Here is a 27,792-nt window from a genome sequence, read left to right on the forward strand (position 1 = left end):
AACAGTCTGTTCAGGCTATACGAGGGATCTTTGTCTTTGGGCGGGTTGGTAATTAAACGGGTTTGCAGGTGTTCAGGTGGGAGGGGAATCAGCCGGGAATGGCGGCTTGAATAAGCATGAGGTGGACAGGTGGGAGGGTGGCAGGATGGGCAGGTGTATGGCCGAACAGGTGTGGGCAGGTGGGAGGGAGGGTCTCTGTAGACGGCTGAGGGGGTAGTAGGTTAGGGAGTGGCAGGTGTCGGGTAGGAGAGTGTTTTGTGCAGGTGAGTGGGTGGTGGTCATTAGTCAGGATCCATTCATCATCATAGCTCATGATGACGAGGAACAAGCAAACTGACAGAGTGCTGCAAAAAATAACACGAGATGCGCTATGGAATGTGGCCCAAGGCTACAGACAGCACTTAACTGTGAATGAGTAAGCTGTAGATTTACTAACCGTGCCCGGGTTTAATCTCCGATAATATAACATCCATTAAACAAAACAACAGTAACCATCCCAAAAAAATACATGTTTACACACATCAGTCTCAGCTATGAGAGAGTCACATTCACAGCCTGGATGACAATCTTGACAATAGATTTTCAGATTTTATTTTTTATTCACCCAGAACACATTGACCCTTGACCCACAATACAATGTGATTACAATTCACAGGTAATCCAGAACACAATCAGGTCTATGTAAATTTACGCGATCTAACCCAATAAACCATTATCATTGATAATATTTGTCGCGAAAGCCTACGTGTTAAAGTCGATTTGTTTAACCATGTGAGAACTCAAGAAACCAGGATGAGTCTCGGTTGCACGGAGTGATGATAATGATGCTGCTGCTGTTGATGATTCTGTTACTGCTGATAATGATTCTATCATTATTGATGCTAGTTCTACTCCTGATGCTGATTAAGATAATGATGGAGATACTGCTGTTGATGCTGTTGCTCCTGTTACTATTTTTTCTGCTGATGATACTTCTGCTGATGCTGATGATCGAGTCGAGTTGAGTTTAAATTTAACGAGGTGAGAACTCAGGAGATAAGGATGAGTCTCATTGACAAGAGTGACCTGGGTCACAAAAATGAAAAAAACAAAAGAAGTCAAGATCATGCCAGCAATGAAGCAAGTAGAAATCTCACCCCCAGCCCAGAACACAATGCGATTAGCGTTCACATAATTACACAACTGGTACGATATAATCAATGTGTCTCAAATCATCTACGCGTTGCTAAACAGCCTGAGGCTCGAGGTTGGATTCACACCAGATTGGTGTCTCACGTTACGGAGGGGCGCTGCGGTGGCTCGGAGATGTTAACTCCCTCGCCTGGTATACAGGAGGGCGTGGGTTGGATTACGACCCTGAAAGCTGCTGTATATTTGGAGTTTGCGTTGTCTCTATCCCTGTAATAACACACAGTGTCTCTGTGTTATTAATGCATGTTGAGACAATATTAGTCGTGTTGTAGTGTAAGGTAAATCTTCACTCTAGATATACATCAGGCGCTTAATAACTTTAATTCTTAGGTTATTTCGGTAAAGTCACGTAGGTTAAAAAGTAAAAATTAATAAAAGTAAAATATAAAATAAAAATCACGACGTTTCGGAGGCAACACAAGCTTCCGTCTTGCCTCTGAAACGTCGTGATTTTTATTTTATTTTTTATTTTACTTTTATTAATTAAAATTTTTTACCTACGTGACTTTACCGAAAAAAACCCTAAGAATATGAATCCTTGCAGTCACAAAAGTTTCAAATCTAGAACACCTAACAGTAGTTTAACACGTAAAGCTTTCGCGACCAATAACCATTACACAGTTTTATTGGGGGTTAACCATCTAACCCAAACAACCTGCATTATGTACATCTACAGTATATATATAAATATAAAAGTTAGTAGTTCCCTGCGTCTTGTTGACATTCGGGGCGATTGCCACAAAGTGCTTTGCTTTATCCACCGCTTTCTTTGTTGTCGGAGTGCAGCGACGACTTCGCCTTGGCTCCGTGTCTCCATGGACTGCGTCTGTAGCGCGTTGTGGCGAACGGCGTGCGGGTGGTGCTGCTCGTTGACGCACAGCAGCAGCTGCTGCTGCTGCTGTTGTTGTTGTACAACATTAATGGTTACTGTTAAACACTCGGTAACAGTAATTTCTTCATTGTTCAGCCAGCATTGGTATAAACATGGGCATTTCTGTTCTTTTGTATTATGTGTATCAGGCCTCCCCCGCCCCCCTCTCTGTCCAATGCGTTGGCGTGTGCAGCAGTTTGTCTCTTGCGCACAATCGCTTCCACGCCGTCGCCCACCCTTTTGGCCCCGCCCCCCTCCTTCCCGATACGTTCCATTCATTGGCTACCACATTCTGATGAGCTCCCCCCCCCTCTCCTCCCCCCTAAACTCGCTTTTAAGGGATTACATCTTGAATCATTGCCTCACTTGATGCAGCTAATCTGGCTGTGACGGTCCCACCTGATGACGGAGACTTGTGTTGCCTCCGAAACGTCGTGATCTTTATTTGATTTTATTTTTATTAATTTTGATGTTTTACCTGCGTGACTTTACCGAAAAAACCTAAGAATATCTATTTAAAATATTTCTTTATATTTTACCAGGTAAGATCCACTGAGCTATGTAGCTCTTTCTTTAAGCGACCTGGCCACGATTGAAAGCTCAACAAAGTGGCTTTTCGCGTGGATATTTTTTCAGCCAAAAACTTTAAACGCGTGATGTTGATTCTAAATGTCGAGGGGAAACCAGAGGAAGCAGAAAAAAATCTACGGGACCACGGCGAGAGGGACACGCAAACTACAAATATACAGCAGGCGTCAGGGTTGGAATGGAACCCACGACCTCCTGTATACCAGGCAAGGTAGTTAACATCTCCTAGCCACCGAAGCGATATGTAAAAAGCATGGAGCAGCCACGACGAACAAGGAAACGATCTGACTTCACCTGCAGTTAAAATATGAACACCACTAGACTCGCCCTGGAATGTTCTCCGCGGCAGCCCGTGCTCACCTGTGTAGACGTGGCGTTACATTTGTAATGTAGCTCTCAGAGACACCGTCTTATTCTTCACGTATATTTATTATGAATAAAGTCTGCTGACAACGTAACGAGTGACGATATACACTTGGGTAATTAGACGACTCTATTCTGAGACAATGTAATTCTAGCCTCAAGACTACTCAGAGACGATGGAGACGACGGCGATTCCCCACAACAACAGCTCCCAGGTCCGGTTCGCACCGGCTCTTATTCAATCTCCGCCCTTGTTAAACTTCACGGCCATTGGGTCACATGCTTCCCCTCAAGTGATCCTGTCAACGCTCGTCCCATCAATCATCATTAGCACGTCAATTAGTAACCATGGTCCCGGGGAGCCGTACTGTCCCTCTATCGCTTCGTACTGTCTTTTCAGATTTAAAAATATAAGTAGGCTAATCGCGACCAATATTATTCATTAAACGTGTTTTTGGGTTAGATCGCGTAAATATGTAACGTGTCGTTAAACCCGCCACCGCCCGACAAAATCAATGAGAAAGGTTTGTCACGTAAACAAAACATTCTGGCTAGGGTGAGGCTGTGCGTTTTTCCCAGCAAACTACACCGCTGTCAGATCGTATTCAGGGTTTAAAAAACCGATTCACCTAAACCAGGAGGTTCAGAAACCAAAATAACGAGACATTTTTTCTTTGTTACAATTCGGTAAGTAAAAAAACCCAACACGTTATTTCAAGAGCCGCAATGCAACGTGGTGTGGGTACAAGACGGTGGTGGTGGTCCTTGAAAAATAAGAATGTGGTGTGAGTACGAGACATGGTGGTGGTTGATAAATAAGAATGTGGTGTGAGTACGAGAGACCGTGGTGGTGGTAGTCCGTGATAAATAAAAACGTCTCACGAAGCAGCCGTCCCTCAAAGAGCCGCACGCCGCTACGGAACTGCAGGTTACCGACCCCGTGCTCTGAACCGACTGGCGTCAGCGTCAAGTAATAATAATAATTTAATACTCTTTGGTTCTTTCGGTAAAGTCACGTAGGTATCAAATAAATTAAATCACGACGTTTCGGGCGCAACACAAGCGTCCGTCATCAGGTGGGACAACCACGGCAAGAAACAATACGGGTAAACCCATATGGGTTGACAGGTATGGGTATGTAACAACATTACACATCACACTATACAGCACACTATGCACTGTCTATAACTCAGCTATAGTACATGGTGAGGGTATGTAACAACATTACACATCACACTATACAGCACACTATGCACTGTATATACCTCAGCTATAGTACATGGTGAGGGTATGTAACAACATTACACATCACACTATACAGCACACTATGCACTGTATGTAACTCAGCTATAGTACATGGTGAGGGTATGTAACAACATTACACACACGTGTACTATATCTGAGCTGTACACAGTAGATAGTGTGATGTGTCATGTTATGGAAAACCTCATTGCTTGAGTCTGGGTAACGGCCCCCCAGATAGTAAATATAAACAGACACTCACATAGCTACTCAGTGGTGTGTGTTACACTCTCATTTAGATACAAATACAGACGCATTTACAACTCATTCATAAATATAAATACACACTCGCATAGCTACTCAGTGGTGTGAGTTACACTGTTGTAGACACATGGAGAAACTGAAATGCACACAAATATATATATGTGCAAATTCACACGTATTTTCAACATTGGAGAAAACTCACGTTTATTCATGACACTGTATGGCCTTAGATTCGCTTAGAAGGTAGTACTGTATACAACAGGCGACGTTTCGAGCAACGGCCCCTCTCCACAGCACGTCGCGAGCCCGGAGAAGTTGTCGAGCGACTCTCCGAATGTGCTGAGATTGTTTTGTTGTTGTTGTTTGTGCGTCACTGCCAAACGTAGCGTCGCCAAAACATGTTGGTGATTTGAGAACGGCTCGCCATGCTACGGCGCTACAGAAGCTGGCGTTGTTATTTATTTATTAATTCGCTGGTGATCCGCTAAACTCTGCCACGTGCACACAGAGAGAAACGCGTGCATAGGAACCAATTCCAAACAAAGTAGGCAGAGACTTCTCTTTGCAGGCAACACCATTTATTTACTCGAACGACACAGAGCTTCCCTAAGACGGAGAGGTAACGGCCTCTCCCACCAGATAGCCGAGAGGATACGTCCTCACACTTGGTGTGCCCTCACACTATACTCTGCTATCGGGAATTCATCCGCTAAGGGACCTAGGGGAGGCTATACTCACCCGACCTTGCCAGGGTAATGGGTGCCACCACTGTCCGTTCGGACCTAGCTTGACAAGGGCCGGAAGTCCCAGGGCACTATCTAGATGCCTTCGGGTCTTGAGGTGAGTGCGGAGACTCACCGTGGGAGAGCTGCTGCCCTTTATATACTCCTCTCTCCCAACCACCCTCAGCTCGATTTATCCGGATCTCTCTGGAGAGGGTCTGGGTCCGACCGTTGCCCCCCCCCCAGCCCCTTCCTCAGTGGGCTCTGGCCCCTTCACCCCTGGTCAACGGTTGTTCGAGTCGTGAGTCGTACACCTGTCACTCAACAGCCCCCTTGGCTGTTCTGCGCCCCCTACAGACTGAGGGCGCCACTACAGGTGAGTGTACGTGACCCATACAATACTGCTGCTCGGGTAAGTACACCTGTTGCGCGTAACAATGGCACTACACATTCAAACAACGATCATCAGGGTAAAAACCCAGACACGCACGCACTCATTCAGAATCGCAGTCCTGCTTTAACTCTAAATTATGTCCTATGAATAGGTCCGTTGCCTGAAACGTCGTTTAATATATGTTACCTTAAAGGTCCATGCAGTGTTATTTGACGGACGCGTTGAGTTATTTTGTGACAGCGAGAGAACGTACCATGTGAACCGGCGTTGTGCACCGCGCATTCGTGCGTTTGACTGCCCTCTGATGCTCGTGGGTGCGATGCCTTGCCTCTGTTCTTGGCTCTGTATCAATGTGTTTCACGTTGTATATAAACGTAAACCGTGTAAGATGTAGATTTTAACATTTTTATTTGGAGTGATTAGATGTTAACTCCCTCGCATGGTCTGCAGGAGGTCGTGGATTCGATCCCGACCGTGACGCCTGCTGCATATTAGGAGTTTGCGTCTCTCTTTCTCACCGCGGTAAATTTTTCCCTCCACATTTAGAATCAACATCACGCGTTTAGAGTATGAAGCTACTGCTATACATTTCCACATGATGATAAGCCACTTCGTTGAGCTATCATCTGTGATGGCCAGATCGTTTCTGAAAAAGAGCTACATTGCTCAGTGTGCCTTACCTGGTAAAATATAACAAAATGTAGTCCACAGTAAATCGTTTTATTGAAGATTTTACGCATGTGTCACTTGACACCTTGGACACCCTTGCGAATGAGAAGTTCAATCGAGCGACTTTCCAGGTAAAATATTTAAACCATCAACATCCTGGGGGCTCACAACATCTTAGATGAACAAGGAAGCCAACATTTCTCAGCACGAGGTGACAAACCTCACGAGACACTCCGTGGAAATGTGTTTTCAGATAATCAAGGTCACAGACACGAGCTTCGTATCACACGCAGCTGTCTAGACGCACCGTGAGACACGTTACACGGTCGGCTTTGACCACTTCCAGACGGGAGCCAGGTCCACTCGCTACGTTCTCAGTGGGAGCTGCGCTCGCCACGACTCTCAGTGGCTTCTCACCGATAGCCGCTCGCTGTGGCTGAGAGACGCTGTCCCTGGAGCGCACACGGCGGCGACGAACCAAGACACGAATCGACTCTCACCTGCGTAGACAGGAGCGTTGCATTCCCACCGCGGTGTTGGGGTTTACGGGTCGCGATTTCTACAAAACCCAGAGTGGCCAGGCAAACGGTGATGGTTTGTCCCTTGGACTGATGTCATTGGCTATGGTGAGGCTTTGTGGGTTTCTGCACCAAACCGTACCTTGTAAAACATTCTTATTAAAGGTTTTTTTTTTAATTATGTCGTCTCTATCATTGCCATTTATTTAAAATCAAGATTGCCATTTATTTGCTCATGATTTATTTCAGCAGGATAGTTTAAAATTGTCTTTAAAAATATTAAACTTAATCTTTTTAATTATTTGACAAATTACTTCCCAACTTCATGTGTAAATGAGTGGGGGATCAGATGGGAGGGGAGGAGGGTGATCGTATGGGTGGTTGTGCAGGTGTGGGTGGGTGGAGATTGGTGTTGTAGTGGTTAGTGCGCTGTGCTAAGAACCTGCCGATTCAAGTTCAATTCCCACTCATGGCCACCAACACCAATGCCCATTCTCTGAACCGGTCATAGGCCTCCCTTAGGTCGACTCAGCCTCAAATGAGTACCTGGTGCAGAGTATAAATTTCACCACTCGGGAGACAAAGGCGGCCAGGCTTGGTGCTGGCCACCCACCCACTCGTGTGCCGTGCCGGCCGTCATAGGTGCTCGCTAACAGCACTTGCCCAACAGTCTGTTCAGGCTCTACGGGGGATGTTTGTCTTTGTGTGCGTGGGTGAGTGAGCGGGTTTGCAGGCGATCAGGTGGGATGGAGATCAGCCGGAAATGCACACTTGCATATGCACGAGGTGTACTGGTGAAAGGGTGGGCAAGCCAGTAAGTGGGCGAGTGGGAGGGCAGGTGGGAGGGTAGGAGGAGGAGCGGGTGGCAAGATGGGCAGGTGTATGGCTGAGCAGGTATGAGTGTGGGAAGGTGGGAGGGTCTCTGTAGATGGCTGGGTGGGTCGTAGGTTAAAGAGTGGCAGGGATCGGGTAGGAGTGCAGCTGAGTGGGTGGTGGTCATCATTACCAAGCGTAGTCCTCGTCATCATCATCCATCAGTCAGGATCCATTCATTCATAAATACCGCGAGAAACGCCATGGAATGTGGCCCAAGGCTACAGATTTACAAACTGTGCCCGGGTTTAATCTCGCATAATATAACATTTATACAAACAAAACAACATTAACCACCCCAAAAAAATACGTGTTTACATAAGCCAGTCAGGCTCAGCTCTGAGAGACACATTCACAGCCTGGATGACAATCCTGAAAATATATTTTCAGATTTTATTTTCAATTCACCGAGAATACATTGACCCTTGAACCACAATACAATGTGATTCCAATTCACAGGTAACCCACAACACAATTAAGTATTTTTTTTATATTTACGCAATCTAACCCAAGAAACCTTCATTATTGATAACCTTGGTCGCGAAAGCCTACGTGTTAAAGTCAATTTGTTTAACCAGGTGAGAACTCAAGATACCAGGATAAGTCTCATTGACAAGAGTTACCTGGGTCATGAAAACGAAAAAAAACAAGTCAAACCCATGCCAGCAATGAAGAAAATAGAAATTTCACACATAGCCCAGAGCACAATGTGATTAGCGTTCATACCATTTTACAACTGGTACGATATAATCAGTGTCACAAATCATGTACGCATTGGTGTCTTCCGCATTAATAAGACAAAGTGTTTGTGACAATATTAGTCGTGTTGCAGTGTAAAGTAGATCTTCACTCTAGATATATATCAGGCTTAATTAAATAACCGACTTCCAAGTCAAAAAACAATTCCAATTTTTGTCAGCATTGGAAGGCGTTATCCCATGAATCGAAGGTTGCGGCTGGAGGTCCAAAGTCTCAGTCTGAGAGCATATTATTAAAACGTTAAACAAAACAAACCTTTATTACAAATAATATTGGTGGCGAAAGCCCTCCTACTACTACTAGGTGTTAGAATGGCTTCTCTCTCTCAATGCTCTGTAAAACAAAATTACTTTGGGTAGGTAGAGGAGTCACTCGACCGCTGGTTTTAACACAAATGTTTTAGCCCAGCGACGCTCAACACACAACACGAGTAGTTCCCCCCGAGTGATGCCATCCCATTCCCACCCCGGGTTTATCGCCCAACGAACGAGTGACCGCGAGGGTACGGCGCGCGTCACCCCGTAGCGTCACGTGACGCGTGTTCCCAGCACGTCCGCTGTGGAGCTCCGCCCCCTCAGCGTTGAGCGCCATGCGGCGTGCGGTGCGAGGGACGATGTTGTCAGAACCTTGGCTCCCCCCGCCCTCCCCCACGAGTGTGCTAACCACTGCACCACCGCTCAACCCCACACGACGCACATGGCTCTCTATACACTAAAGACAAAGGTACCCCCTGTAGCTTTAACAGACTGTTTGGGCAAGTGCTGTTAGTAGCGAGTAGCACCGATGAACGCTGGCACTGTAACACACGAGGGGGTGGGTGGTCAGCACCACGCACAGACACACACAGATACAATAACAAAGACACACAGAGAAAGGCACACACATACCAACCCACTCGCCCAAAGATCCCCCATATAGCCTTAAAAACTATTGTATCAAATGCTGTTAGTGAGTAGCACCTATAAAGGCCAGCCTGGGAGAGACCCGCTTTTGTCTCCCTAGTGGCGATGTTTGAACATCGCAGAAGGTACTTATTTGAGGCTCAGTCGACCTAGGGAAGATCGTGGACCGATTCCGATAATCGTCACTGGTGTTGGTGAACCGGTCATTGGCCTCCCCTAGGTCGACTCAGCCTGAAAAATGAGTTCCTGGTACGGTGTGTAAACATCAACCTTGGGGATATAAAGGCGGTCGGGCGTATTGTTGGCCACCCACCCCATCGAGTGCCGTGCCGGCCTTCATAGGTGCTCGCTACTAGCACTTGCCCCAACAGTCTGTTAAGGCTACACGGGGGATCTGTGTCATTGTGTGCGTGAGTCTGTGCGTTGTGCACGTTTCTCTGCGCTGCTCACACTCCGTGCTCTCAGGACGCACGACTCAGATCCACAATTCTCACTGAGTCACCTTCATTACCATACACATACAGTGCGGGGTAGAGCGGTTGACTAAACGAGTGGTGAATGGAGTAAAGCAGCTTCATGGAGTCAGCGCAGTAAAACGACAGCAGCCCCGCCTCCCAGTGCAGGTGACACCCGACTCTCCGGGGAGGATCCCTCAACGGCACTGAGGTCAATACATCACCATGAATCACGTAGCAGCAGTTGTTATCTTTATATAAAACCCAGGATGAGTCGTTCTGTCCCAGCCATAACTCTTTACCACTCCCTTTCCGAGCGATCTTCCCGTACGCGACTCCAACCTCACAATCCCCCGCCACACCCCCCACGTCCACCTCCCAGTAGTGCTGACCCGACGAGAAGCTCTGGGAGCACAGGGCTTGTGTATAGCCATCAAACCGGTGTGGGTGATCGGGGCGACCCTGGGAGACAGCGGTCCACGCCACCGTCCTGAGATCCGAGGAAATCTGGAGGTCGTTGTGGGCCGAGTTTGGGTCGAGAGTTGGTGAGCGTCCATCTGCAGTAACGATAATCACAGTAGCCGTGTGACAACAGCACAACTATTACAACAGCACTCGTGCACTGACACGCACGTACACTCCAATAGAGCAATTCATAATGAGCATTGTTATACAACGTTGTAATGCGTAGCTATCGGTGTGATGACATGTAACGGGCACTTTGTCAATCCAATGCTGGATGAGGGCTTCACTACACCATACTTGTCGTGTGGGATATTTGACCATACTTCACCACGCCGGTCACTGCGCATTGGCGAAGGCAGGCGGCGCGGCTGGCGAGAGCACAAAAATACAGTACAGCGGTGCGTTTGTCTGCCCCGCCACGTGGCCCCGCAGCCTGTAGCACCTGCTAGGCAGGGTGGTGGCTGCCCCGCCACATAGCCCCACAGCCTGTAGCACCTGCTAGGCAGGGTGGTGACTGCCCCGCCACGTGGCCCCGCAGCCTGTAGCACCTGCTAGGCAGGGTGGTGGTGTCTGCACGTGCGAGCCCTGCCCAGGCCCAGCCGCTGCGGGGCTTTGCGAGGTGCCAGGAGGTGGGGCGCTCTGTGCGCTAGGGCTACACGATTTGGGGAGAATCTCTAAATGCAATTCTTCTGACAGATGTTGCGATTTGATTTGCGATTAAATTTTTTAAAGTCAAGCTTCAGTTCAATATTAACTGTGTAATAGATTTAAAACATGTGATGGAGCATTACTACATTATACCATCAAATATGAACTACTCTATATATTGTAATGCAAGGATGAGAACTTAAAAGATATGATTTGCTTCCAACATGTATTTATTAAAAAAATTAATTGAAATAGAACAATCAAACATATAACAATTGTTAAGTTTAATCAATAAAGTTCTAATAATACAAATTAAAACAATTCCAATAAGAAAGTACTAGGAATCGCATTGTTTCAAATTGCTATTTCGATTTTAAATCGATTAATTGTTCAGCCCTGCTATGGCGGTAGCGCCCGTGGGAGGCAGTGGATCACAGCAGTAGCAGCGGCGTGGATATCAACACCGCCGTAGCGTCTCTGTGTGTGTACAACAAACACAAACATCTCCTGTGTAACCTTTCACAGGCTGTAGGAGCAAGTGCTTTTGGTGAGCACCTGTGAAGGACGGCACGGCACACGAGGTGGGTGGGGTTGGCCAACACCACGCTCGATCGCCTTTGTCTCCCCTGTGGTGACGTTAACACACGCACCAGCTGCTCACTCGAGGCTGAGTCGACCCAGGGGAGGCCCATTACCAGTTGAGATGATCCACCACTGTGTAGTGATGTACACTCGCGTGTGTGTGTGATAGTGTAGTATTGTACACTCGTGTGTGTGATAGTGTAGTGATGTACACTCGTGTGTGTGTGTGTGTGATAGTGTAGTGATGTACACTCGTGTGTGTGATAGTGTAGTGAAGAACACTCGTGTGTGTGATAGTGTAGTGATGTACACTCGTGTGTGTGTGTGTTAGTGTAGTGATGTACACTCGTGTGTGTGTGATAGTGTAGTGATGTACACTCGTGTGTGTGTGTGTGATAGTGTAGTGATGTACACTCGTGTGTGTGTGTGTGATAGTGTAGTGATGTACACTCGTGTGTGTGTGTGATAGTGTAGTGATGTACACTCGTGTGTGTGTGTGTGATAGTGTAGTGATGTACACTCGTGTGTGTGTGTGTGATAGTGTAATGATGTACACTCGTGTGTGTGTGTGATAGTGTAGTGATGTACACTCGTGTGTGTGTTTGCCAAGGCCGTAGCCATGGAGTCAATCAATATTGGTGGGGACCAAATCCTCCAGGGGGTCTGATGGTCTCCCCCCCCCCCCCCCCCCGAGATAAAAAAAATCTAAATTTGAGAACGAATTTCCTGCCATTTCCTGCGTAAAATATACAAAAATTCACTAACACATAGGATGGACTTTTATGCATTTTTTTTACAATGTATTGTATTACATTTCTCTGTTATGTTTTTACCTTTTCTTGTTTCATTGTATGTAATGTTAGAGATTTGGGATTAAAATAGTACAACCATAACCACAATCATAGAAACAAAAATCTATTTTATAGCAATATTTTGGGGGGGACATTTTGAGCATATTTGAATATTGGGGGGGGGATGTGTCCCCCCCCAAACAGCATCCTCATTCAATAATACACACGTGTAGGGTTAATAGAGCTCATGTAATACTCATTTACACTCGTGCGTGTGCTGTATGCCTCGAGTATTAACATTGAATCCATAATAATCCTTACTGTGCCTTGGTAGGGATATGGCAGCTTCACGCATTATTAGCAATGAACCTTACGCATCACAACGGTGATGGAGTCTGGCTCGAGTCTGATGATGACATCCATCACAGAGAAGACTTATAGTCATTGATTAATCTGCTACAATGGTTACTTTGGCCAACATCATCCTCACTGGATAATACACACGTGTAATATCAATGGAGCTCATGTAACAGTGACATACCCTAGTGTGTGTGCTATCGTCTATTGAATCCATTATAGTCGCAATGTTTATGTGTGCACGTACAGTGATTGATAGAAAAGGTTGACCATGGTTATGCCTTAGTCTGGCTTTGGGAGCATCAGCCATTAACTGGGAAACCTAAGAATTCTAAAAGTGCATTAGTTTGACTCTGTGCATCAAACTGTTAACATGAAGCCTAAGACTCCTAAATGTTTCTTAGTCTGGACGTATGGTCCTTGGGTATTAACAATCAACCAAACGATTCCTAAACGTACCTTGATCTCGTTCTAAAAGCCATAGTCTTTATCATTGAACCGTACAAATCCTACAGGCAGCCTTTGTGTCTGCAGTGGTTATCTTTACAAGACGTTCTAGGTACTCATTAAGGCTGAGTGGACCTAGGAGAGCTCCAAAATTGGTTCTGAATCCACTCACCACTGATGTTAGCCAAGACCGTGAATAGCCTGTTGGTAGCCATGTTTGTATCTCAGTGCACAAACCATCCTATCTTCACTGGACATCCGTACTCACTCCACCTCATCCATACACCTCCGATTAGCACGGTTGGTGTGAACGAGATCTATGTTGAACAAAGTTCAACATAGATCTATACACTATTACAAAAACACGATACCCCCGTATATCCTCAACAGACTTTTGAGGCAAGTGCTATTAGTAAGCACCTATAAAGGCCCGCACGGCACATAAGGGGGTGAGTGGCCAGCACCACATCAGGCCGACTTTATCTCCCCAGTGGTAATGTTTACACACCGCACCAGGTACTCATTTGAGGCAGAGTCGACCTACGGGAGGTCCAGGACCGGTTCAGATAACCCATCACTGGTGTTGGTGGCCGAGAGCAGGATTCACACTCAGGACGCCAGGTTCGAAGTGCAGCGCACTAACCACGACACTACAGCTCTGCAACATACATGTACAAGCGCAATTACACGCACAATAACAGACGCACACGTGGCAAGAGTCCGTGGAACTCACACATGAATGCCAGCAAGTTGACCACAGCTCCCTGCAGGGTGCTGATCGAGGCGATGTCTTCTTCACTGGGAGATGAGGGTGGAGATCCCTTCTGAGCGTCTCTCCTGTGAGACCAGAACCAGCAATGACTCACACAGCCCGTGTCTTACACTGCACTATCACACAGCATCATCATAGCATCATCACTCACAGCAACATCAGACAGCCCGTGTCTTACCCAGCATCATCTTTTGAAAAATAAGAATAGGTTTTGCCCTTTCTGGCAATAAACTAGGTGCTCTGATGTTCAAACACCAAATTGATATATTTTGTAAGGAATACAATCTGCATTAACCACACACACTTATCGTGAACATGCAAACATTCTCTGATAATTATATATGATGCAATGTCTTTGAAACTGATTGGCCTAGAACAGAGACAGCCTTCTTTATGGCCTAGTCTCACCAGTGTCAGACCAGAGAACGCGAAAGGCGAACAGTGAGCATGTTTGTTTGCAGGTTCATCACAAGTACATGTGGTTTAATGTAGCCTTGATTCCTTGCCAAAGGTATCTATTGCTGTTTGAACATCCTAACACCTGTTTTATTTCCAGAAAGGGTAAACCTATTCTTACTTTTCATACTATTGTAGTGACATAGAATCGGTCACATAGCTTAGAGCTGGCTGCTGGCAGAGAAGGGGATCTGCAGCTTACAGAATTCCTGACTGACCGCAGGTCACGTGATAGATCAGAGATGGATGTAGGGGAAGGGTCACGAAAGGGACACATTGAGAACCTGCTAGTAGGTTCCCGAAGGGGGGCGTGGCCACGGCGGAGCCAGGCCACGCTGGCAGTATAAGAGGGGCCCCAGGAGGGGACCTCGGGGCTGTCGTGTAGAGTGGGATTCTGTCGTGCTGCTGCTGGAGTCTTCATCTTCGTCTCCGTCTTCACCATCTCAGCGTCGCCAGTCAGGCAGTCTACCAGCTGTCCTGACTGGGAATCGTAGTTAGGCCTCAGCAAGGTAAGGTACTTTACCCTTTTTACCGGGTAAAACGGTAAAGGTGTCGACATGCCAAGGGGTAAGGTAAAGGGTAGGGTAAAGGTAGCTTGGAAGAAGTACCCAGTAGGGTAAAGGTAGCGCAAAGTATTACCCGGTAAATACGGTACCTTGTTTACCGCTAAAAGCTCCGTGGCGCAGTCCGTGGCCTCCATTTAATAAGTAATATTAAAACAAACTTTATTAAAACCACGCTTTTATGAAATGTACTCGTAATGGCAGAACTCCACGACTCCAGGAAGTGGCCCCGAAGTTTGCCATAACGTAAGGGGCCATGGTGATTTACAGACGTCAGTTGAGCGTGGACAATTAGAGCCAAGCCGAAACATAACATATAAAAAATGATTTTATGATAGAATATAGTGTTGTCATCAGTATGACATAAGTATACCAAGTTTGCAGTCGATACCACATTAGGAAGTGGGTAAAAATTTAGTTACAAGATTTGAGGATACAACGACGACAACGACAACAATGACAACAACGACAACAGACAGTGAGTTAAAAAAAAACGTGTAAAATTGGAATCATCGAGAGTATTCTATATGAATAAAGCGCTCTACCTAGCATTTACCGTTATGAACCTTGTTCATGTGTAGTACCCTAGTAATTACCCTGTAATCGGGTAATTTATATGGGGTAAGGGTAAAAGGTAGGCTCGTTGCTTTTTACCTTTTACCTTACCTGCTAAGGGTTAAAGGTAGGGTAGAGTGATTGTATTGTGGTAAGGTAAAAGGTAGGGTAAAAATAGGCTCGTTGTTTTTACCTTTTAACTTTTACCTTACCTTGCCGAGGCATAATCGTAGTTACCAAGTGTGAACTGTTAAGGCCGTTTAATAAATAGAGTGCCTCCTACTCTTAGTGTCTCTGAGTCAGCCACTACACTATGATACAGGTAAAAAGGTCCCATAATACAGTATAATTTCACACAGGATCATACCACACATCATCATCACGCACAACATCATCACACAGCATCAACATACACCATCACTCACAGGATCCTACCACACATCATCATTACACACATCATCATCACGCAGCCCATGTCCCACACATGGCGCCACCCCATGTGTTAATTTGTGTGACTTTATGAGTCCATACCGGTTTGTCTCCTTTAGGTGAACCTGCAGGAGTCAGACACAGAGGGTGTGAGTCAGTTCACCTCCAGCCACGTTAACCACATGGTGATTCATAGACGCAATGAGCTGGGCTGCGCTCAGCCATTCGCATATTCCAGTGTTGTAGGTTGTAAAGAAGACAAAGCCGTGGAGTCGTTCGGACTCGATGGTTCTCATCAGCAAGGTGTGGCCTCTCAAATCGTTGCCACTCGGTACCCAATGTCACAGGAAGAGGCGTCCGTAGCATTCGATGTCGATTCGCAGTGATTGTGAACCAACATTCAAAATAAGTACGCACTGTGAGGGTGAATTACACCCAGAGAATCGCGTTAGCAGAGTCGATAGTTTAACATGGTGAACATTTTTTGAAGCAGGCAATCTCCACATTGGTCTCATCAACAGTCAGTGCTGAAAAACAAAGCCCCCTGTATTTCTTAGAGTTAAAAGCACTTCTATTGTCAGCATGACTGATGGTTGGTCTACATTTGGTTACATCAATAATTAAAATGTAGTGTGAAGAAGTCTCAATCTGTTGTACATTACAGGACCATGCGGTTACAATTTTAAATACCAACATCTGCAGACATTACCAACCGATTAACTCGAGGGATTTGCGTGTTAATCGTTTATTTATGAATTGGAATTTTAACAGTAATTTATATTTTTATCAGAATATGCAAATCCACGTCAGTGGACTTGATTCCTCATTTAATTTCAGAATGCAACGAATATAAGCGAACTGGGGCACTTGCCCTGGCTCCGTGAGCGCTCTACCTGCAGGAACGTGAGCGAGTCCCTCTCCTCCTGCAGAGCGCGCAGGCGCGTGGCTGCTGCCTGGAGGTCACTAATCTCGCGCTCGTAATGAGCGATGTTCTCCTTGATCTGGGACAGGAGCTCACGCCCCTTCACGTCCACGCGGTCCAGAGCTGCCCTCTCGTCTTCATCCAGCATCGCCCTCATATGGGTGAACTCGCATGAGATGCGAGCCTTGGTCTGGACCATGGAATCCTGCAAAGGGGCATGTGATAGATTCTATCAATTCATATACCATGCTGTGAAGACCAAAGTCACATTGTTTTTTGTATATTTCAAACCTAGATTTCCCTGCCTCGACATTGTCGTTGAGCTCCCACTTAACAGGTCAATAACTTTAAGTATCTAGGTGTTATCTCGTCCTTCACATTGATAATTTGGCCAGTAATTATATAGTCCAAGCCACCATCCTTCCATCTTTGATGCCAGTGTAATCATCGACCGCCTAGCCTCTCGTTCCATTTTACCACCTGGCCGCCCACTTTGACCTTGATGCCTCCATATCAATGCATGATTACATCCTCTGTGTCACCTTTAATTTGTCCCCCTGGATACCTTCATCGTTAACGTTCTTTTGAACAAAACTGACAAATAGGTGTAAAGACAGTACAGAGGACTAGCGGTCACAATGGGGTAATGACAGGGGAATTAGTATGGGAAGAGACTAGGGACCACAGGGGATAATGACAGGTTAAGTGACGGACGGGGGAAGGATCTGGTTCTACGACAAGGATCGAGAATAGGGGCTGTGGCCAAGTGATAGAAGGGAGCAGGTGCGGATCAGGGGCCGAGAGCCATTCAGAAGGTTCTAGAGAAGGGTCGTGGCCAAGGGTCAAGGGATGGCCATGCTGGGCATAAAAGGGGTCGAGAGGAGAGGCTCGAGGCTGCTGTTGGAGTCGGGGTCTTCGCCTGTCAAGTGAACGTGTCTTCGATAAAGATAATCACAAGATCACTGGAGTCGTTACATATGTAAGCACCTCCTAATTCCGCAAATTCCTAGTCGCAGATTAAAAAGTATATCTCTATTCTTAAAAATGAAATCAATTATTAAAACGAGGATTGGTGACACGTCCTTCCAGGCTGCTCCTACTCACGTTACTGGAATGCCCTTGCCTCTCAGCCTCGGCTGGGCGTCCTCCCCACCCTCCAAATTTATTAGAGAGCTGCGTGATGAGTGTGATGTGAACCAGTTCTGGATTTTACCTTCAGCAACGCGCACTGACCCGCATAACTAAGTATGGCCAACTAGCCTCAATGATCAACACAATGTGGGGAAGTCTTCGTCCAGAAGTGTATTGGTGAGGATCTGTAGATTACTTACAAAATAGATAAGCACAAGTCACCATCCACATAGATCTGTCTCTCCACATCAACAATAAAAGTATTTTGAACGTAATATATTGGCCTGGTGGCCTTTTGGGATTGTATAATTCTAGCATAACTGTATTCATTCAGTGCAGCAAACTCTGGACCGGTTTTGGCATGCAGTGTATCATGAGCAGTCAGGCTCGCTTGAATTAACGCAGGTGAACTGCTAGGTGTTATAGACAAGGACCCTCTATGATATGGATCTTAGACAAATAATTATTTGATGTTTAAACCAGTCCAGTGTTTCCTCGATAGAATCAATACTACTAAAATGATGCACTCCCAGAAGACTGTGGAGCTGATGTAAGGTTTATGAATTCATGTATTCGTTGGAGAGACAGATGTGTAAGGAAATTATGTCTGTTTATTTTATTTTTATAGTTATATTCTCCACAACGAGTCTAATGATTGTTTGCGTTGTGTATTATAAAATTTCGCATCTAACTAGGACCACTACGAAAGGATCCTTTCCTATAAACTAAGGGCAGTACATTAGCTATAGCTCAAGCAAGCTAATGCTACTTCGACGACGATCTGTAGTTCATGTCTTCATTATTATTTATTTCTCGTCGGCCGGACAGCTCCACATTCTCTTCACACTGACACCGCTCCACTCTCGTTCCTCGCGTTAGATGTTGTCGCTCCGCGTACAGCTCGCTCACGCTCCCCCTTCCTCCCGCGTGCCACTGGCAAATGGCGCGCAAGGAGACAGCCTCTGGCTCGCCACGTGGCCGCTGGCGTGCTGGAGGTGTGAGACATGGTCTCGCCTCTCGACTCCACACACTGACTCTCCTTCCTGCTTCCCCTTATAACCCTTCACCTACGTCAACAAGCCTCGCCTATAGCCACGCCCCCTTACGAACCTTCTGGATGGTTACCCACAAGAACCCTTGAGCTCCACCCTTGAACTTGGCGCATCCATCTAATTGGCTGATGGCTGAAGCGGCGGAGCCTATCCCACCGATCGGCGACCGTCGGTGAATCCTCGTATTACATCTGATTGAGCGTTGGGTGTGTGTAATTAGAGCAAACTTCTTCTTGGTTCTTTTGGTAAAGTCATGTAGAAGGGAAGTAATAAAATAATAAAAATAAAACATAATAAAATAATAAAATAATATAATAAAATAATATAATAATATATTCATATTCTTAGGTTTTTTTCGGTAAAGTCACGTAGGTAAATGAGAGATTACAAGAGATACCACTCCGTATACGGAGTGGTATCTCTTGTAATCTCTCATTTACTTGATACAGCTGTCGTGGCTGTGACGGTTCCACCTGAAGACGGAAGCTTGTGTTGCCTCCGAAACGTCGTGATTTTTATTTTTATTTTATTTTACTTTTTTTAATTTTAATGTTTTACCTACGTGACTTTACCGAAAAAAACCTAAGAATATGAATCCTTGCAGTCACGAAAGCTTCAAATCTAGAATTAATAATATTTTATATTTATTTTTATTATTTTATTACTTCCCTTCTACGTAACTTTACCGAAAGACCCAAGAAGATGAATCCCTGCAGTCACGAAAGCTTTAAATCGAAATAGAGCAAACTTGTTTTCCAGCATTCCCTGTACTCTCTTGAAGTAGTGTCTCTTGTGTTCATTCTAGCATTTAACAGCCGATTTCCTGTAATTTCATCTTCACTCGTTTAATTAATAGTTTCTAATTCAATGTAGTCGTTGCTCTATACTGCGTTAATTTATCTCACTCATTTCAAGTCATTCGAGTTAACCTGCGAAGTGCTGTCAGTCTCACGAGATATGAACTTTTTTTTTACATATGAAGTATTCGGAATGACGGCAGGAAACCACTTGACGGGTAGCACACTTTTTATTAAACATTGTCGTCTCACGATAACACGTGTAGTCACTATTTCTCACACTACACACTCCACTTGACACGTGTGGTCACTACTTCTCACACTACACACTCCACTTGACACATGTGGTTACTACGGCTCACACTACACACTCACGCTGCACGCTCACAGCCCCTCCAGCCCCGTAGTGTCCGTGGAGCCTACAGGCCCACTCCAGGACCCTCTGGAAGGTTCGAGGGAAGGAGAGGCTCGGGGCGAGGTATCCCCAACTGGTGTATAAAAGCCGGTCCTCTCAACGGGACCGGCAGTGTTCGTCCACTCAAGACCCGAAGACGTCTGAAGACTTGAAGACTAGGCCAGCACCCTGGGACCCTCAACCGAGGCTCTTGTAAGAGCCGGGTTGTAGTGGACCAGTGGTGAGACCCGTACCTTGGCTAGGTCGGGTCAGCTTAGCCTCCCCTAGGTCCCGTAGCGGAGGACCCGAGAGAGCATAGCCCTGAGTCTGTATGGCCCGCTTGAAGGGAAAACGTTGAATGTTTTTTCTAATTTATATTTCAAGCACCCCTAGCGATAATAATGCATATCCTGCACAGTTATTACACACTGACTCAATACTAACAAAGTTCACTTTAATCTACAGAGTTGTCCTCACAGGGAGAGAGTCACAGACTCCACGCATGGTAAAGGTCACAAGATAACAAAGCCCATGCGTGGTACCTGCACGGCCTTGCGAGCGGCCTTCATCCGTCCCACGGATGCCTCCGCCTTCTTCCTCTTCTCCTCCACCGATCGCGTCTCCGCTCCGACTCCACTCTGTAAGAGACGAAGTCACCAGAGGAGACTCCACTCCCTGAGCGACCCCCTCTCTCGCCCACTCCACACAGAGCCCTCCACAGTGATGGCCATGAAAAGCCCAATAGAAAATAGGCAAGCAAGTCAACCTCTACTGACTGGACAGTCTGAAAGGCAAGACACAGCGGATAAAAAATAAGCCCAGGGTGATGAGTAACATCAAATGTTGTTTGCCCAGTGACAGCTTTTATCAATGTGTGTTCTGGTATCGTTTGAGTGGCTTCCATGCGCCCCATAAAGCACTTCACCTTCCGTGTCTTGTGCTCATCTTCCAGTGCGATGACATCATGTCGTTTGTGTGCACAAGTGATGGAGCAGACCGTGCAGACCAGGCCGCCGTCCTGCTTGCAGTAGAACTGGTAGGGATCTTCATGCTTCTTGCATCTCCGTTCCTCCACATTAACAATGGGAGCCACTAGGACATGGTCTTTAAACTTGGGGTTTTTAAGGTGAGGCTTCAGGTGGGATTCACAGGAGGAAGTCTCACACCTGAGGCAGGTCTTCACTGCAGGAGTCTCCCCATCATCACAGCCGTCACAGAAGACAACTCCAGCCATCCTCTCTCCAACTCTGAGCTGCTCCACCAGGTTGGCGAGTGCCACGTTCCTCTTCAGCTGGGGTCGCTCACGGAAGGCCGCTCGGCACTGCGGGCAGCTGAAGCTGCTCGCTCTCTCCCAGGCACCGTCCAGACACCGGAGGCAGAACGAGTGTCCGCAGCTCAGCGTGGAGGGACAGTCAAACGTGCCCAGGCAGATGGGGCAGCTCAGCTCACTGTCGACACAATCACTGGGAGACGCGCTCGCCATGGCCCATGGCTTCACTCGGACTCAGTCGCTCGCCGCGGCTCACAGAGGAGCTATCGCAGCAGCAGCAGCTCACACAGTGGAGACGAACAAGGAAATGAACTGACTTCACCTGCAGTTAAGTTATAAATACCTCGAGACACGCCCTGGAATGTTCCACACGGCGGCTGGGCTCACCTGTGTAGACGTGGCGTTACAGTCACGCACTGTGTAATAGCTAAAACTGATTTTTGTGTTTAGTTTGTTGTCCTTCCCCTGCACTTCGAATTAGCACTGTTGGCTATGTGCAGTGTGGAAGAAGTTAAACATACATAGCTTTGACCGGTCTCAAGTGATATACTATTTGTACAAACAAAACCCAGCAGCAGCAACCCGGGACACAGCAATAATGGTTTGTCCCACAAGCTGATTGACCGGCTCGGGTCAGGCTGTGTGTATTTTACAATGGAACCGCACCTTGTGCAAACATTCTGATGTAAAGGTTAACGTGTTTTTTTTCCGTGTCTTTATCCATTTTTTTCTTGCAAGGCCTGTTTGTTTAAGCTTCACAGTCTGTAATCGTCTAACATCTTTATCAGCTAATATTTTAACAACTGGCTTTGTGCGTCCTCTGTTCATGTGTCAAATATGTTTTTGTTTTTTATTCCTACGACACCGTTTTATTCTGGGTGGACGGTGGTTGTATGTATGTTGAACTTCTTTCACACCATACGTAGTCAACCGTGCTAATCGGAGGTATGTGAGTGGGTGGGTGAGTGTATCTTGAACTTATTTCGCAGCATACATAGCCACTCGTGCTAATCGAAGGTGCGAGTGGGTGGTGGTGGTGGTTGAGTGAGTAAGTGGGGGGGGGGGTTTATTTGGTGAAAGGGGAGACAGATGGGCAGGAGGATGGCGTGAAGGGTGGGCGAGCAGGTGATGAGGGAGGGCTGGAGGAAGGGTGGCTGGGAGGGGCGTGCGGTTGAGTGGTTGGGTCACTGGGTGGGTGGCCTCACGCATTACCACAGCGAACAGCCCCTGGCTAAACAAACATCGTAGTTCATTTAAGCTCATTATATGACTTTCACCGTCCATTTTCCTATTATGCGTAAAAAATCGAGGATTTAAATCTTAATAACCTAACAAATATATATTCATCACCTATTGTTAATGTTAAGATTTTACATCCTGGAATCGCTGAGTTTAGACGATTCTATAAAAAAACTATTTTTATTTTACCAGGTAAGGCCCACTGAGGTTTATAGCTATTTTCAGAAGCGACCTGGCCACAAATGATAGCTCAACGACGTGGCTTATTATGCGGACATTTATAGCAGACAAACACTCTAAACGAATGTTTCTAAGTGTGGAGGGAAAAATTGGAGGACCGGAGACAAATTCAAGCCACCACGGTGAGAGAGACAAGCAAACTCCAAGTGCATATACAGGCGTCAGGGCCGGGATTGATCCCACGACCTCCTGTACACCGGGCGAGGTAGTTAACATCTTTCAGCCACCGCAGCGAGATGTAAAAAAATCACAGAGCAGCGACAACGAACAAGGAAACGAGCTGACTTCACCTGCAGCTAAATTATAAACACCACGAGACGCGCCCTGGAATGTTGCACGCGGCAGCCCGTACTCACCTGCGTAGACGTGGCGTCACATTCACACACACAGTGTCAAGGTTAAAGAGTCGCAATTGATATATTTTTTACAAAAACCCCACGGTAACCATGAAAACAGTGATGGTTTGTCCTATAGACTGGTTACACCCGCTTGGGTGAGGCTGTGTTTTTCCACTGTAAACCTCACCGTGTAAATTTTTATTAAAGATTTAAAATTATAAGTAGGCTATCGCGATCAATATTATCCATAAAACGTGTTTTTGGGGTAGATCGCGTAAATATAAAAGTGTCGTTAAACCCGCCACCACTTGACACAACCAATGAGTAAGGTTTGTCACGTAAACAAAATAAGTAATATTTAAAAATACTTTTTTAAACACGCTTTAATGAAATGTACCATACTCTGAATGGCAGAACTCAACGACTCCAGGAAGTGGCCCCGAAGCTTGCCATAACGTAAGGGACCGTGGTGATTTACAGCCAACGTTAGTTGAGCGTGGACAATTAGACCCAAGCCAAAACAAAACATATAAAAAAATGTTTAAAAATACTTTTCATATAGAATATAGTATTGTCATCAGAATGACATAAGTATACAAAGTTTGTAGACGATACCACATTGGGAAGTGGGTTAAAATTGAGTTACAAGATTTGAGGATACGACAACAACAGAGTGAGTTAAATAAAAGCGTGTAATAATAATAAAAACATTCCCGCTAGGGTGAGGCTGTGCGTTTTGCCCAGCAAACCACACAGCTGTCAGTTCGTATTCAAGGTTTAACAAAAAAAGATTCCCCTAAACCAGGGGGTTCAGAAACCAAAACAACAAGGAGAGACATTTTTTCTTATTTTTTACAATTCGGTAAGTTAATATTTCAAGAGCCGCAATGCAACGTGGTGTGAGTACGAGAGATGGTGGTGGTGGTCCTTGATAAATAAGAACGTGGTTTGAGTACGAGAGACGGTGGTGGTGGTGGTCCTTGATAAATAAGAACGTGGTGTGAGTACGAGAGACGGTGCTGGTGGTGGTCCTTGATAAATAAGAACGTGGTGTGAGTACGAGAGACGGTGGTGGTGGTGGTGCGTGATAAATAAAAACGTCTCACGAAGCAGCCGTCCCTCAAAGAGCCGCACGCTGCTACGGAGCTGCAGGTTGCCGACCCCGTGCCCTGAACCAACTGGCGTGACCGTCAAATAATAATAATTTGAGTAGTATAGTTTTATTATGTTATTATAATAATTTAATTATTATGTAATTGGAAATGGATAATAATAAAATAATGATTTAGCAATTTTGTATGTATTAACTTAATTATAATTAAATAACTGTGAAATACTGGCACCTAAACAATAATTAAATAATAAATAAATGGCTGTGCTATAACACTTTGACGCTAATAATTAAAGAATAGTATTTAATAATTAAATAATACTTCCTACTGATTACATAATCATTCAGTAATGGTAATATAATAATTAACATGTGTACACATTTTTCATTATTATTTAATAATTATATTTAAAGTGTGAATTTATAATGAAAAATGATTTAGCGATTTTTCTTTTACATTTGTATCTATTATTAACTTAATAATTCAATACGTTTCCTACTGACACTTAAATAACAATAAAATAATGATTATGTAATTATATTGTAATACTTTGATAATAATTAAATAAGAATATTTTAATAATCAAATAAAGTCATACTGATTAATAATTTAGTATTGGTAATTTAATAGTTAAAATGTACATTTACTAAGTGCCCTTAAACACTTGCTCTCGGAGTGCTATGCATGGTAATGTAAAAAATAGTGAACATCACCCAATGAAAGAAGTGAGAAGGATATTTGAACATCACTAAAGGGAGAAAGCCATTTTAAACAGAGACGGCTTTAGTGGAGATCATGAATGTAGCGAGGAGCAAGTCCATTTAAGTCGAAGGCGAGTTGGTTGGAGCTGCCTTTATCTCGTTCGTGTCATTGCCTCTTCCTTCTGCAAGGATTTGTTTTTACACTTTTCAGTTCTTACTTGGTCTCATTATCTCCATCAGAATATCTGCGAAACGGGTTTATTCCTGGGTGAGATGTTCCCCCTTAATGGCGGCTGGTGAGTAGTGTGTGTGGATGGTGAGTAGTGTGTGTGGATGGTGAGTAGTGTGTGGATGGTGAGTGGTGAGTAGTGTGTGTGGATGGTGAGTGGTGAGTAATGTGTATGTATATGGTGAGTGGTGAGTAATGTGTGTGGATGGTGAGTAGTGTGTGTGGATGGTGAGTGGTGAATAGTGTGTGTGGATGGTGAGTGGTGAGTAGTGTGTGTGCTTATGAGATGGTGAGTAGTGTGTGTAGATGGTGAGTGGTGTGTGGATGGTGAGTGGTGTGTGGATGGTGAGTGGCCCAAACAACATTTACAATCGGGGATGTTTACACGAAAGAAAGTGTTTCTATATTTAAAAGTTTAAATACAATAACATCTCAAAACATGTTTTAAAGTTGAATTACAATTGAATACAATAATTTGTCTTGCGATGACCCACGGAGAGAGAAACCATTACCAACCACAGGGGTGATTCTATTCCATTATTTCACAATTTTACGACTAAAACTTTACCAAATTCCGTCGAGTAGTGTGTGTGGATGTTGAGTGGTGAGTAATGTGTGTGTATGGTGAGTGGTGAGTAGTGTGTGCGTGCATATGAGATGGTGAGTAATGTTTGTGAGTATCGGCTGGTTTGTCGTGTGTAGATGGTGAGTGGTAAGTATTTGTATCAGGGCTCGCACAGACAAGAAACAAGGATGTAAAATTACTTTACACGGGGTTACAAACCTCACGAGGCACCCCATGGAATGTGCTCAGATGTTTAAGTAATGTAAAAACAAGCCCCGCATCACACAAACATACAAACCTGTCTAGATGTACCTGTAGATTCGCGCCCTTGGCTTTAACAAGTACCAGCGTGTGTCACGCGAGCGCTCATTATTTCCTGCCTGTTAATTGGCCCAAACAACATTTACAATCGGGGATGTTTACACGAAAGAAAGTGTTTCTATATTTAAAAGTTTAAATACAATAACATCTCAAAACATGTTTTAAAGTTGAGTTACAATTGAATACAATAATTTGTCTTGCGATGACCCACGGAGAGAGAAACCATTACCAACCACAGGGGTGATTCTATTCCATTATTTCACAATTTTACGACTAAAACTTTACCAAATTCCGTCGATTCAAATTGTAATTTGTTAATCATTGTATATTAACGGTTACAGTGATTTTATCATGCTGTGACTTGCTTTGTGTATTTATGTTTCAAAGTAAAAGTTAATGCGAAATTGTTGCTACCCCCCCCCACCTCTGCTGAGTGAGTGGTACATTCCGAACAGCCCAAAACCTACGGTGAGCAATGTGGATCAAAGCAGACACCGGTAACGCGATTTGTTATTATCACAGATGTTAATTTGGCATCTTTGAACTGAAGTACATCAGAATCGAAATATTTATACTGCAGGAGGAATCCGATGACCTGTAAAGCTCTTTTTAACGGATGTCCAGTAGGAGCACGGGGTAAGAACGTTACAACATCAAACAGTACACAAACATGATAGTAGCGCAAGTACAAGGAAAGTTAACACATCACCATAACACACCTAACAGTATTCTTAGGTTTTTTCGGTAAAGTCACGTAGGTAAAAATTCTAAATAAAAATTAATAAAAGTAAAATAAAAATAAAATAAAAATCACGACGTTTCGGAGGCAACACAAGCTTCCGTCTTGCCTCCGAAACGTCGTGATTTTTATTTTATTTTTTATTTTACTTTTATTAATTTAAATTTTTTACCTACGTGACTTTACCAAAAAAACCTAAGAATATGAATCCTTGCAGTCACGAAAGCTTCAAATCTAGAACACCTAACAGTAGTTTAACACGTAAAGCTTTCGCGACCAATACCCATTATACAGTTTTAATGGCGGTTAACCATCTAACCCAAACAACCTGCATTATGGACATCTACAGTATATATAAATATAAAAGTTAGTAGTTCCCTGCGTCTTGTTGACATTCGGGTGATTGCCACAAAGTGCTTTGCTTTATCCACCGCTTTCTTTGTTGTCGGAGTGCAGCGGCGACTTCGCCTTGGCTCCGTGTCGCCATGGACTGCGTCTGTAGCGCGTTGTGGCGAACGGCGTGCGGGTGGTGCAGCTCGTTGACGCACAGCAGCTGCTGCTGTTGTTGTTGTACAACATTAATGGTTGACGCCTCATCAATGTCTCTTTCAATTCACTACGCGTGATTTTATCGCAGATGTGATTTTTTTACTTTGACGACGTAATTCTTGATTTGAAGCTTTCGTGACTGCAGCACTCCATACTCTTTGGTTGTTTCGGTAAAAATATCTACGTGACTTTATTGAAAGAAGCAAGGAGTTTACTTCTCATAATTTTCTCACAATAACCTCGCCTTGAAGCTTTCGTGACTGCAGGGATTCATCTTCTTGGTCAGGTCTGTCTCCTCGACAGACCTGTTCTCCACC

General features: G+C 45.0%; 1 protein-coding gene across 1 annotated transcript; it reads right to left on the reverse strand.

The window, feature by feature from the left end:
• Positions 1 to 8,059: 8,059 nt before the first annotated feature.
• LOC144733052 (zinc-binding protein A33-like) lies at positions 8,060 to 21,729 on the reverse strand. Its single transcript, XM_078614789.1, has 6 exons — positions 21,098 to 21,729; positions 20,715 to 20,810; positions 16,770 to 17,003; positions 15,979 to 16,001; positions 13,835 to 13,938; positions 8,060 to 10,368 (listed from the first exon to the last, which is right to left on the reverse strand). The coding sequence occupies exons 1-6, from the start codon at positions 21,653 to 21,655 to the stop codon at positions 9,818 to 9,820; spliced, it is 1,566 nt and encodes a 521-aa protein (XP_078470915.1). The 5' UTR covers positions 21,656 to 21,729; the 3' UTR covers positions 8,060 to 9,817.
• Between the last annotated feature and the right edge of the window lie 6,063 nt (positions 21,730 to 27,792).

Source organism: Lampetra planeri, chromosome 45 (genome assembly GCF_965212315.1).
Source record: "Lampetra planeri chromosome 45, kcLamPlan1.2.h2, whole genome shotgun sequence".
NCBI classification, from domain to species: domain Eukaryota; kingdom Metazoa; phylum Chordata; class Hyperoartia; order Petromyzontiformes; family Petromyzontidae; genus Lampetra; species Lampetra planeri.

Coding starts and splice junctions, on each gene's coding strand:
- LOC144733052 (XM_078614789.1), bottom strand. CDS start 21,655: ATGGCGAGCGCGTCTCCCAGTGATTGTGTCGACAGTGAGCTGAGCTGC. Junction 20,811..21,097: donor ATGAGCACAAGACACGGAAG/GTGAAGTGCTTT, acceptor CGTCTCTTACAG/AGTGGAGTCGGAGCGGAGAC. Junction 13,939..15,978: donor CACCTAAAGGAGACAAACCG/GTATGGACTCAT, acceptor CTGGTCTCACAG/GAGAGACGCTCAGAAGGGAT.